At 36.9% G+C, this 14,340-nt stretch overlaps 1 protein-coding gene across 9 annotated transcripts in view; it reads left to right on the top strand.

Moving 5' to 3' along the window:
- LOC119795311 (disco-interacting protein 2 homolog C) overlaps positions 1-14,340 on the top strand; it is a 240,853-nt gene that overhangs the window by 139,828 nt on the left and 86,685 nt on the right. For all 9 annotated transcript variants that reach the window (XM_038303242.1, XM_038303239.1, XM_038303241.1 and 6 more), the window contains exon 4: positions 7,240-7,365. In XM_038303242.1, coding sequence (XP_038159170.1) covers positions 7,240-7,365 — 126 coding nt within the window. The remainder of the gene's footprint in view (positions 1-7,239; positions 7,366-14,340) is intronic.

Below are 14,340 nucleotides of genomic sequence, written 5' to 3'. Positions count from 1 at the left end.
TAAAAGAAAACTAAAATCAACTCTCAGCTGGTTTGAAAGCGAATGTGTAAAGATACAGAGGCCAGGCTGTTAAAAACCTTGAAGATATAGAAAAAGATTTTAAAATAACTCTTAAAATACTCTATCAAGAGAAGCCAAACTAGATAAAAGACAATCAGCAGCATTCTAAATTTATTTGATGAATCATTAAAAAAATACACTCTGTTGTCAATTTCAGTCAAAGATAAAGAAAGACTAAAATTTTAATCCAGATTAAAATCTCCCATCTTCTTCATAAACATGAAGTAAACAGGCATCTACAAACTGCATCCATCCTGACTGATGTCCCACTTATGTCGACATGTTTCCTCTGTATTCTGTGTCGTTGGGTTGCCTTCTGAAGGCACCAGGCGCCTCCAAATAAATCCAGCTGTGGCCAAGGCTAGTTCATTAATAGAGCACATTTCAGTGGCAAGGCGATTAATAGTGCTTTACAAAAGAGAAAAAAGCGTTAAAGAAGGTTAAATTAAGTTAACTATGTATCAAAGAAAAGATTAATAAAATAGAAAGGAGTAAGACTGTAAACTTAACTAATAATGTTCAGATAGCAGTCAAAATCTGATCCAAACAAATTGTTTTTGTTATCAAAATGTAAAACAACTGAGGGCTTTGGGTTTTTTACAGTTTTCTGAGACTGTATTCTAGATTTGTGGACTTTCTAATTTCAGTTGCAATTTTTTTTTTTTTCCCCTATGTCAACTGAAAATGGTGCTTAAAGAAAGCCTCCTTCTATGCATACATCTGTGTATATTTTGTTCAACTTTTGCCCCAGTGCACTGCGAATTGAAACAATGCTGTGAATTTCATTGGGTCAGATCATAAAAAGTAAAAAAAAAAAAAAAAAGTAATTTAAATTCGGTCACTTTTCTCCCTCATCCCTCCATCCATCTTTGAGGATTTAGTGGAGCTTTTTACACTGACAGTAGTTGCTGGGTTGCTTAAAAAGCTCCTTTAAGGACGCTCCGTGGGTACCATGTAGTTCAGTTTGCTTGCTATGGATATCTGCTCCTTGTTGGACCAACAAGCTGTGTTAGCAGTTTCATTCATGCTCTTCCCACTACATGATAATTAGGGTTGGGAATTGAAAAGATTTTCACGATTCCGATTCCCTTTTCGATTCTATGAAACGATTCGATTCTTTATCGATTCTTTTTTCGATTCCAATTTGGGGAAAAAAGGAGAACAAACAGTTTGATTATCAGCATCAACTTTGTTTACTTTACTAACTATTGCACAATCTTACAAACTCAACAAGATCAAGATGTCCACAGGAAATGTGAAACTGGAGTAACATCTGTGTTTAAATGAAAAATGAATACAAGAACAAACTTAATAACCAACAATGTCTAATAACAAATGATGGGATAATAACCTATTTTAAATAACAAAAAATACTAATTATAAAACAGTAGTAGGGAAAATGAACAGTTCTTTTGCAGAAAGATGAGCATATCTGCTTTTTCTGAAAGGATACGGGATCTTTCAGGGCTTATGGTGTCTCCAGCCGTGGAGAACACCCTCTCAGATGGGGTGGAGGAAGCCTGCACACAGAGGTAGTTTTCAGCCAGTCCAGATAGCAAGGGCAGCGTATCTTGCTTGTTCCACCACCACAGTGTGGCGCTATCCCTGCAGGGGATGGAGGGCAAGCTTTTATAGAGCTGGATTTCCTGATCTACCCTCTGGGCTAAGGAAAGACGGGGCTTTGATTTACAAAGTGACCGCAGCTCGTTGTCTTCCTCCTCGAATAGTTCTTCCAACTTGCGTAACTTGCGTAACTTACGTAACGTACGTAAAAAACGTGACGTAAGTCGTGCTCCCCAGAGCCGGCGCTCTAGGCTCTGGTGCTGCGGGAATCGAAAAAAGAATCGTTCAGCGAGCTGCCAAACGATGCCATGGAATCGGAAAATACGGAACCGGTTCTGAACAGGAACAGGTTTTCGATTCCCATCCCTAATGATAATATGCCTTGGGGCAGTGCACTTAACCTCAGGTTGCCTTCATACATATCTGAAGCACAAACAAAAAAGGTTTTTACTCAAAATGTATTATATTAAAGCAAGGGCGTAGGTTTGATTTGAACTTTGGTAGGGACACTCTGGTGTCATTGGTGCTATGCAATATGCCCTTTTTTATGCTCGATGTGAGCATCCGCACTGATAAGAGGAATTCATTGTTAAAAGAGAAAAGCAACATTTTGCTCCATTAATAAAAATGTTATAAGCTCTACACTCATTAGATGCTGTTTATCAATGTTTGAAGTATCAGCGGCTCTGATGAATGTGGAATTAGGACTGTTTTCCACTTTGAAAACGGTTTCATTTGAACGACTAAGAGAGAAGTTAAATACAGGATTTTCTTTTGAAGATATAGAATTGTGCAGAGTTAAACCCCACTCTTATATTTTTACCTACTATTCTCTCTCTGTATCAAGCAAAATAATACATTCATTAAAATATTAACTTCACTATAAAAGTTGAACATCTGGGCTGTAGTTACTCTGTGTAGCCCATTTCATGTACTTCATCTGGGGCTGAAAAAAATGAATCATATTAATTGATTATTTCAATAATCGTCAACTAATTTAGTAAGTGATTCATCATTAACTGGAGCATAGAGACTTTAAAACATACAGTAATATAAATGTAAAATGTGCCTTTCCCCACAGAGCAACCCACTTAGATTAGTTATTATATCAAAATTGTAAAAATATAAACAAAAAAATTAAAACAGTAATATCAACTAAATATCGGTAAAAAGGAAACCCTCACATTTTCCTTTTTAGTTGGCTGTGGCTAAGAATCAGAAATGTTGATGCTTACAGCCTTTATTTGCCCATTTTTCCAGCAGTCTTCAGAACTCCTGGCTGACCCAGAATATTTCGTTTTATAAAAGAAAAAAAAAGGTTTTTGTTTTTTAGTGCACATGATATTCATTTTTTTATTGGGACTAGTTTTGTAGCCTAATATTAATTGTAGTAACCGCTGCATTCTAGTGTGAATACATTTTCAATGTTGTGCTCCAAGCACACGCGGACTAGAAAACAGCCAATCGGAGAGAGAGAAGGTGGAACTTAAGGCAGAACAACCAATGAGAGTGGAGTTAAACAGCGCAGCACAGTTCCATGCGCTGCTACATGAAAGGGACAGGAGAGACCAGGCAGAGGAGCTGCGAGAGGAAAAGAAGCCTCTGCTGCAGTAACTACTGCTGTAAATCATAAACATGTTGCTCACATCCAATTATTGGTAGGGACAATTAGGTCGGTTCGAAATTTTGGTAGGGACATGTCCCTATGGTCCCTATGCAAACCTACGCCCATGTATTAAAGATAGTCTCCACATGCAAGGAATCAATAGCCTGACTTTATAGTCATTAGCAAATTTGGACGATCTAAGGACAGAGAGCATCCAGCTCATGATTTCTCCTCTTACAGAAACATTCAGCGTGAAAAAAAAAAAAAAGAAACCCAGTATATTTATACATTATATAAAGTGGTCACTTTACTAAAATAGGTACACATCAAAAGCCAGACTGAAGAAGAAAATATATTTTTTTCAATGCATGTGAAAATCGTCGCTGCAGGCTCATCCAGGAGGAGCTTGTCTTTCAAGTCAATGATTGGATACAATAATCTGGTTTTCCTTGGTAGAAACGTTTAACCATTTGATTGTGTTGTCTCTGTAAAGTGCCCTGAGATGAAACATTGTTAACTGACGATTTTTAAATAAACTGAATTGAATTGAAGAATCATGCATCCTCCACCAAAAGTGCTCTGTTATTTTTTTTTTTTATAAACTGTAATAAAACATGTCATATTTAATACCCACATTAAAGAAAAATGTCAAAATCTGCCGGTAAAACATAATGCATGTTATATTATGGCACTTTCTGTTCCTTCTACGAACCTCCTAAAAGTTTTATGTTGACTTTCAATCACTAGCACATTCACAATGCTACTACAGCACAATTACCTAGGCTAGCATAGCAACCAGACTGGTCTGTCAACAGGACTGTGACAGAAAATCTGATCATAATCCTGATAATCTGACTATATAGATTATGCATTTTGAGGATTACTCTCTCACTTAAAAAATAATCTTTAAATGACTTTTTAATGACCTGCACTTTCTACACAAATTCAAAAGTTTTCCATTTGTTGAAACTGACTAAACTGACTCCACAGATTAAGTTTTAAGGTGTAATTTTTAGGCTTAAAACTATCTTGAAAATTATGTTGTGACAAACTCAAAGTGTAAAAAACCATTTGTACACTAAGTTTCATCCATTAATGATGCAGCAGGTGGAACGTGCAAACCTTCAGCCCATTAAAAAGCCTTGGGAAAGCTAGATTAGGTCTATATTAGGGCCAAAGTAAAGCTGTGGAAAGTGAAATGACCTCAGTAAATGTGAACAGGAACGCTGCCCGGGCTTCTCAAAAGCTCAAGGCTTTTCAGTGGCAGCGGAAAAGATTCAACTACCAGGGTGGGATACTCAGGTTTAGGGCTGCAACTAATTATATTATTCTAGTAGATTAATCAGTCGCTGCTTTTTCTATTTGATTAATAATCTGATAGCAAAGCTTCCTTAAAGATTTTTTACAAAATTAACCCAGGTGAAAATAAATCTTCAGTTCTGGATAGAACATATTAACAGACGAATGCAAAACATTGCTTTATTTAATTATTATTAATTATTTTACTATAATTACTACTAAGTGGGTTACTTTCTCAGGTAAAGACATGTTATAGAGTTGATTAATTGATTACTATATTAGCTGATTATTTAAATAATTGATTAATTTAGGATAAATCTGATGAATTGTTTCAGCCCTACTTTGGTTAACTTTCTATTCAGAAAGATAAAAAAACAAGTAACTTAAAATCATTGTTAGAAGGCTAAGTTCATAGGTGTTTGGGTTTTTTTTTCCCAAGTTGCCATCATTTTGTTTAAACTCTTATTTAGTTTTATTTTTCCTGAGGTTTTCTTTAAATGCTTAGAACAGCATGAAACGTAGGGCATCTATTTGTTTCCAAATCCAATTTTGTGATATGACCATAATATGTGGATAGGATCTTGACAAACGCTATAAACAGCCAGCGTGTTCATAGTCGTCAGCTATCTAGTAGAGATCACTTACATGTTGATGTACACCATATTTGTATATGTTCATCAGATAGACGCCCATTTGGAAAATTGTTCTTCCTGTGTATTAAACTCTTTTTATCTGTATCGGCTGCACGTTGATATCTTTGCTCATTTTAAAAGCATTTATGCCAACTTCACTAAAATACTTAATATCAGTCCCAGCATCCAATTTGCTGAAAGGAAAATAGCTCCTAAATCTTCTAAAAGTAAGTTTGGCTGTTAAAGATTAAATAGCTGGTTAGTCCTAATTCTGTTAATCTGTTTAATCTAAAATTTGGACTGGTAATAGTTTTTAGTTGGATATATTTAGATCATTTCTTTTTTCTTTCTTTCTTTTAAACCATTAAAGGGTATTGAAATGTTTCCATTAAACATGTGCTCTAAATGATTTATACCTTTACTGTTGGAGGTCTGGCGGATAATCCCAATTCCACCTGAGAGTATTTTATGGCGGATGTAATTCACCAAAACCCATAACTTGTAGGGTTTTGGTGAAGTGTTTGAACTTACAGTATATGTTATAAAACATGTAGATGTGTGGGAATCTAAGATTTGGAACTGAATCGGGGTTGTGTTAACAGCGATCATAGAGAATAAGTAGTTTCTTTTAGGGAGGGTCTTCATTTTTAATCCAGATGCTTCCTGTACTTTTCTAGTAAAATAGTTCAACTGAGTCAACTTATGTTTATGCATTTAGCAGACGCTTTCATCCAAAGCGACTTACAAATTAGACACAATGCTACAGTTATCATCAATATGAGAATAAATTCTCTTGAGGTAAATCTCTCGTCAGAATCAGTGGTGAAAGCACAGAGAAATACAGAAACAGTAGAGGGGTATACAGGTATGGGTAAGAGTTAGGATAGGTGATACTCTTTGAAGATGTGGGTCTTTAAAAGTTTCCTGAAGATATAAAGGGACGCTGCTGTTCTTGTAGCGCTTTGTAGGTCGTTCCACAGTCTGGATTGTCTTAAGCATGGCTTAGGCACTGATAGACGCCAATCCATTGATGACCAGAGTGATCGAGTTGTGATGCAAGCCTTTGTTGGAGGGTGAGGGGAGCCGTACCATTAAGCACTTTGTAGGCTAACATCAGGAACTTGAATTTGATGCGGGCAGCCAGGGGTAACCAGTGAAGCTCAATGAACAGAGGGTTGGCGTGAGACTTTTGGGGCTGATTGAGACTAGACGCACTGCCGCCTTCTGGATCATTTGTAAGGATTTTACTGTACCGGCTGGCAGGAGTGGGTTACAATGGTCCAGATGGGAGATAACCATAGACTGCACCAGGATCTGGGTAGCATGTTGGGTTAGCTATGGACAGATCTTTCTAATGTGTAGTAATGTGAAGTGACAAGATTGAGAAACTGAGGTAACATGATCTTTAAACATCAGCTGGTCATCAATCATGACACCCTAGTTTCTTGCTGCCTTTGATGGACTTTTCCTGGGAAAACAAGTTACACATTCCTCCAGTTTGAAAGATTGATGGCCAAAAACCTGGTGTTACAGTAATCTGCAATAATTAGGGATGTGTCGTTAAATCTTTGTCATTTCTGAAAAAATACCAGTTTTGTAGCTTTGAGTATTGAATGATATCAATAATGACCTGATGTGATATCAGTGGGAATCATACATAATTGATAACTCATTTTGTGGTGTGGAATGTTAAAAAACGATTTGAAAATTTATAAGATAATGCCAAGATCTACACAACCAAATGCTCTAAGAGATCTATAAAAAGTGAAGTTGATATATATTCATTATCCAAAGCAGCCGCTTTTGTAATATAAATTATTCTTCTAATTTAACTAAAGCCTAACTTACATAGAGATGATTAATAGAACCCAGGCGTTTATAGTCTATTTGATAAAGAGCTAGTTATATCAGAGGCTATTTGCTTTTCATGGGATAAGTTGCTAAAATAATGAGTGCATCACAATATTTAGACATAGTTTTCAGTCAAGGTGATTCCACTATTTTAGTTAACGTAGCTTGAATCTTAGTTCTTTTATTTCTCACTTAAACTGTACATAATTGTCGTAAATGTGTTTCCAGATGTGCACACTGAGGCCGTGCAGGCTGCACTGGCGAAACATAAAGAAAGAAAAATGGCTGTGCCGATGCCTTCTAAGCGCCGATCACTGGTGGTTCAGACCTCCATGGATGCCTACACACCGCCAGGTAAGGACCGAAGCTCAGAATCACAAAGCTAAGCCCAAATTCTTCATCTTAGCAGCATCTGTCTTTTGACTGGAAGTAAAAACCATCTGGAGCGACTCAAAGGTAGTCTGGACTGGCAATGTGTGGGAAGTTAAAGATCAGGGTTATGGTTTGGAGGCGTTTCAACTGCAAAGACTTGGAGCTCATCAGCAAAAATAATAAAAGAAAGTATGCAAACAGCAGGTGATAAGGGGTGCATTTGCTATGATGCTCTTCCATTTATTAATGGGGCTATAAATGGTATATTTTCATAAATAAAATATAAATACAATCAGTTTTATTTTGTGTTAATTTTTTAGTATCTCACTAGATCAACCAATGTAGCCTACTTCCTTGTTGCAATTTTAAATGTATATGAATGATATTTGGCTTGATTATAATGCCAAGGTGGACTTAAAATAGTCAGATTATTACTTGCATAATCTCAATTTAATAGCATATTATTACAGAGGAATTCTCAGGGATTACAGCTCTTCAGCCAGTCCAATCCTAATTTTTGTTCAATAGGGTTTCTTCGACAGCATCCAGTTGTAATGGGGGTTATTTACGGCTCCAGCTGGTGGGTTTAGTGCTGTGACTGATAGAGTTATAAAAATCAAACATGGCTTCTGTTTTTCCTGCTGCACCTGAAACAGGATCTGACCTGCTGGGTGGTGGAGATCGCAGCGGCCCATGTCTTTATCGTACTGCTGTCGTTTAACGAGTGTCTTAACGAGGCCATTACCTGCCTGGCAGAAGAATCGAGCCTCACACAGCTTTATTAGAAAGGGATTGCCCTCAGCAGGAAGTGGACTAAGTTTACTTATTCAAAGCTATAAAACCCACAGAATAGATGGCTGCTAAAACAACTTCAGGGTTGTTTCTCTAAAAGACATTAAGCAGCAGAGTTGCCTTTAAAAGCATCTCCTAATTTTCCACTTTTTAGTAGCATCCTTTTTACTCTTGTTTATCGATAATAAACTGCTTTTACTTGGTGAAGAAAGTTTGAATCAGTGTTTCCCAGAATGTTTGAGCTCCTTAGCTTTCATTAATACTCTAATGGGGTATTTATAAAAAATGCTTTTTGTTTTTCACATCTGAGGATTTCGGGGGTCAGATGGAGACGTCTCCAGAGCCTCAGATCGTGTTCGGCCCACATGTCTTATACTCGAACAACACAATGTAAAAGGAGCAGCACAGTGCAGCTGCCAAATCCAACTGCAGTCTTCCTGGATCACTTAAAAAAAAATGTTTTTCTTTCAGGTCCATTCATTCACTCTCTCATGAGGGCTGGAGATGTTTTTTAATTGGCTCTTTATGTCAAGTAGCATTAGTTAGAAAAAAATTTTTAAGATGATAAGTGATGTCATAATCAATCAAATTACTTATTTTTCCCACCATTTGTTCCCTTTTTGCTCCATTTGTAGAGGATTACAGTCCTAATTAGACGCAGATGCTTATTTCTGTATGTTAGTGATGGTGACATGAGACCTCATGGGGTACTGAACCACTTGTTTACAAACCAGCACAGCAAACTCACTTAGTAAAGTTTCAGAGTGAATCCTTGAACTTTCCAAAAAAACTCCACCCCTACCTTTGAAGGTTGCCCTCACTGTCTGCAGGCTGGGTGGGGCCGTACAGTATGTTTATCTGTATGCAAGCATACTCGGGGTGTTTAAGTCCAGGATATGTATGAAGTGGTAAATTCATGGGTTGGGTGGGTCATCCTCATAAGTGCTGAGACAGACAGGTTTCTTACATAATATGTGCAAATAAGGACATAAATGTGTCACAGCTAACGCAGCCAATCCCCTTAATGAAATTCAGCTCATGGGCCTACATGCATTAAAGGAACCAGGGGCAGGAATTGTGAAAGAAAACACATGCATGTCCAGTTTTTGTTATTGCTAATGATGAAGCACTAAAATACCAAAAGCAATGAGCCCATCCATCTCTCCTATGTTTTGTATAGGCAGTGTGTGGCATAATACGCAATAAAACGGGCCGGATACCCTGTACAGACTTTTACAGCCTACAGAGTAAGACTTGATTGACGTGGTTATTGATGCCGTCTTAAAGGGGAACACAGTTTTCTTTTTTACATTGGGCCTTGATTTTACGTTATTACATCATGTTCTACTCACCCATATTAGTTTTGTGTCATTTGGAGCTGTACTGAAGAGATTCTGTTAGGTTATATCCAAGTAACGTCTTCCTATGGGCAACGACTTGAAGGCACAAACTAAGCTGTTCATAATTTATTCTTTATGGTACGCCAGCATTCATAACATGTAGGCGAATCACTGTCCCCCAGACATCCGTTGTTATATTTTTTATATTTATATCTTTTAAAAACATAGCGGCGTGTGTATGGCGTCATCTGCACGCCGGACTGGAGTTGTGACAGGCAGCCCAGACCACAGGCGGCTACGCTCTACCCCTACTATTCATTCGGCTACCTAATCTGTTCGTTCAATTCCATTTCTAGAGCGAGATCATCTGTGGTAGTAGCACTAGACATCTTCCAGGCATGTGAGTAAAACTAGCAGCAGTTCAGAGGACAGGATGAATGAACGTTTACCGGCGTGCGCGGATGACGTCATACACATCCCGCTGTTTTAAAAAAATAGTTATATAAAAAATATAACCGTGGATGTCTGGGGGACAGTGATTCGCCTACATGCTATGAATGCTGGCGTACCATAAAGAATAAATCATGAACAGTTTAGTTTGTGCCTTCAAGTCGTTGCCCATAGGAAGACGTTACTTGGATATAACCTAACAGAGTATCTTCAGAAAAGCTCCAAATGATGCGCAACTTATGAGTGAGTAGAACATGATGTAATAACGTAAAATAAAGGGTCCAATGTAAAAAAAACGGTGTCCCCCTTTAAATATGCACGGTGGTCTCATAGCAAACCGTCAGTTAGTAAACAGCAGTACAGCATCACCAGTGCAGTGCTGTGAATATGTCCTGTCTGTGCTTCTGCAGACACACCTTAAAAGTGACTAAATTTGACCGAAGCGATCAGAAACAGGTCCACATATGAGGAGGAGGGAGGCTGCATGTGCATGGAGATCAAACCATAAGCACGCAGAGAAGGAATGAGGACTAATGTGTTATATCGGGGCCGGGTGGAAGCCTATCTGTGCATGTAAAACATTAAACATGCATGCAAAGAGTAGGTTATTAGTGTCTGTATGAAATACAGCTGCTTGTAGGAGTATTTATTTGTGCTCCCTTTTGGTAGAATCTTGACACTATACTCTATTTCATTTAATGCCGATATGCACTGGTAAGAGCTGTGCAAATCTTTATTCCTCTCTAAATTTTCTACCTCTATCCAGAACCTAACAGCAACTCTCTAACAAACACCCACATTTCGACTGTATAATGAAGCCGTTTAAAAGCCTGTCGAAATGAGGCCTCAACCTCGTCCCATTTGGGTCCTCCACTAAATGAAGCAAGCTTTGATAGTTTTGCAGGAAAGCCCCCTTCATTACTCAACAAATTACGAAGCCTCTGTTCATCTCATAACGTCACCACCCTACATTAACATCACTGTTTTCAGCAGTTTAGTCTGTAGTTTAATGCGCTCATTAGACATTCTGTGGTGCTAGTTTGACTGCTGTTTTATAAATCAAACTGATTAAAAAGTTTAAAATAATTTTATGTATTTATTTTTGCTCTATTTCCATCTCTGTGTAACAAAGATATTGAGAAATTAAAGTATTTTTATTTCCTTTTACTCATTAAAACCTTCATAAATCCATGTCTGACTTTCTTCAATATTTTCCAGCTTTTCTAAATCTGGGTATTAAAAAGTTCCTTGAACACACAGAAGGAGAACTTTGTGGATTAATCCACATTTGGTGTTGTCGTGAGTCTGTTATTTTCACAATTAATCCTCTTTTTGCTCTGACTAATCAACTCTAATGTTGTAGAGTGCAGTGCTGTGGCTCGCTGTGGGGCTTTTCGTTCTGTGGACACAAAAAGAGAAATAATCTGACTAAATGGTTGTTAGATAAGAGTTGAAATGGTTCAGGATGATCATGCAGCCTGTTGTTGGTCCAAGTTCTGCCACCTTATTCCTAATTTGGGTTTATTTTCCTTACAGTACCAGGTTGTATTTATCACATGACTGCATGTATTCGCTGATGATGCAGTTCAGATGTTGAGAAAATCCCTCGGCAGCTAATGCTTTGCAGATTTTTTTTTTTTACTTCAAGGTTAAATGATATAGACACAATAATCTGATGGTTCCCCTTTAAAAAATCTCCCCAAGTCCTCCAGAATTCTGATTCCTCTCTGCATATTCTCATTTTTTAGCTAAGCTTACAGTTTTCTGTAAGATTTTGGACCCACAGCATCACAGGTCCTCCACTATGCCTTTCAGTTTTGTTTTTCACCTGATCCACATGCGGGTGTTTTTGTTGTAAAGGTTATTCTTAATGAGCTGTTTTTATTGAGCAACTTTTATAGAGAAAACCATGACAAAACAGTGAACAGAAAACAAAACAGATATTATAACTGAATTGATCATAAATATAAAGTCAAATGAAACAATAAGAATGACAAACATTCAACTAAAGGCCTGTTTAAAAAGGAAGGTAGGCTGTAAAGCTACTGTGTTCCACAGGCCTGGTGTATTGGCCTGAACATTTAAATAGTAAAAGCTCTATATAAGTACAGACCGTTTAACATTTTATGTTACTTAACTAATTTCTTGATATTTTAAAATGAACTTTTCCCAAAAGTTTTATATAATCTGTTAAATACATATTCTCTTTAAAATAGTAGGTTCAGAATCACTTTTGTATTTATTGCATGTCTACAGAATCTATAATGTATGGAATGTGTCCAGACCCCACCCCCCAACACACGCACACACATCCAGCTTTGTTTTCATGACATATGTGGACGTTTTATCGACTTGCATTCATTTTATATGGCCTAACCCAGACCCTTACCCTAACCCTAACTATTACCAAGATGTACCTAATCCTAACCTAAACTGAATTCACACCTTAGTCCTAAACCTAAACCCAACTCAATGAACAGAACTTTACCATATAGGGATCAGTTGAATGTCCCCATATGTACCTGTAAGTCCTTGTATATAGGATATTTTTAAAAATACTTCCCTCACATTGTAGGTAAAACAAGACTACACACACACACACACACACACACACACATTTTTCCCCCAGATGGGATTGATTGAACGATACCGTGCAGAGATGACAAGGAAAGCAGATCTCTGATGTGCTCTTGTTGAATTTGACTGAATCCAGACCTTTCTCAACATTAACACATCATGGAGCAAATGAAGAGCTGCTCTGCATTAAAGATGTTCAATTTTTTTTTTTTTTTTTTGTCTGTTTATTTCATGAGCTCATGAGTTGCCTGGTGAAATCTGTTTTTCCAGAGCTTGTTTGTGCTGCTTCACTTTAAGCACTGAAGGGTTGCTGCTGACATGCAGACGCACGTTTGCTAATCAAGCCTATCAGCACGGCATCCTGGGAGTAAATATCTTGAGACTGAGTGCTGTTCCATAACATTTCCAAGTGCAAGTGTCAGACTTTCCTTGTTTCAACATAAAGCCTGGTTTTACATATCCAGAAATGTTTGACCTTAAACAAATCCACATGTGGATCTCCAAGTTCTCAAACACGCTCGGATATTAATTACTCTGTGAATAAAAAGGTAAAAGATTAAAATAAAAATCCATAATAATTCTATCCATATAGTTTTTTTTTAAGGTGGTCTTATTTTTTTACCTTTTTATTGTTATTCTCAAGTTTCTTTATTAGTCAACGTTCTTTAAAGGAAGCTGAAAAGTAGGGCTGAAACAATTCATCGGATTAATCACGAATGAAATAATCGTCAACTAATATAGTAATCGATTAATCGTTAACTGGAACCTTTGGCTATCTGATTATTAATTGAAAAAATTATCAACAGATTTATCGATTTGCAATATAATTGTTAGGTACAGCCCTGCTGAAATGTACAAGAATCCATAAGAACACTTATGGATTCTGGTACACTAGGGATAAAAATACAAAAACAAATCAAAGTATAATTTACTTAATTTAACGTAAATGCTGGGAATTTACACCTCCTGTTCTTAATTTTTCCATTTTTTTCTGTCACAGTACTGGTCAAACACAGTCAAATCTTTTTTCATCACCATTTTCTTGTCGCTATTTCCGGTTTAAACATACATTGTGGAAATTAGGAAAATAAAAGGAAGAAAACCAATATAAAATGTAGACATTTCCCATCTAGTCTCTCCCACTGCAACAGGATTGTTTTCTATAAATTCATACCAGAATCCAGACCTTCTATTCTTGAATACTAATTTTCCTTCTGTTACATTAAGGTCTAAATGTTTGCTCTAAACATGGTGCAGGAGGTTGTAGTGAACCTCTCATGTCACTTTGAGTCCCATCGTCCTACCAGGATGTTTCTAGCAATCCTAATCCAAGCATCTCTTCAATGAGATTAAAACGTTTTTGTTTGAGGGCCAGTAGTTTCTGTTTGTGTTGTAACTTATTACTTTCTCCGTTATTAACTTCAGATTTATGTCAGAGATTTTTCTTTTTAAACGATAAAAGTCCTACGTTAGTTAAACATGATAAAAAGCTAAGCTTATCTGGCCATAAGGAAGAAGTTGATGTGTTCCTGGAAGTAGCTGTGTTGGATTGTTTAAAGATTTAGATGCAAAATCAGGTTTCCCCTTTGTCATTTCATGGTTAAACTTTTTATTTTATTTCATTTCAACCAAAAAAATGTATAGAGATTTAAACTTTTTGATTAAAATGCACTTTTTAAGTTTTTCTGTGCCATTTAACTCAGAACTTTTTAGGTTTTTAACCTGAACTCAGTGGATAATTCTGAGCTAATTCGACATATGACACAACTTAACCTAAAAACTATTACCGGTAAATTGT

This window comes from Cyprinodon tularosa, unplaced genomic scaffold, assembly GCF_016077235.1.
Source record: "Cyprinodon tularosa strain WSP-4 unplaced genomic scaffold, ASM1607723v1 ctg509, whole genome shotgun sequence".
In the NCBI taxonomy this organism is placed as follows: domain Eukaryota; kingdom Metazoa; phylum Chordata; class Actinopteri; order Cyprinodontiformes; family Cyprinodontidae; genus Cyprinodon; species Cyprinodon tularosa.
Note: the sequence above shows the minus strand (reverse complement) of the source record. Positions and strands in the feature narration are given on the sequence as shown.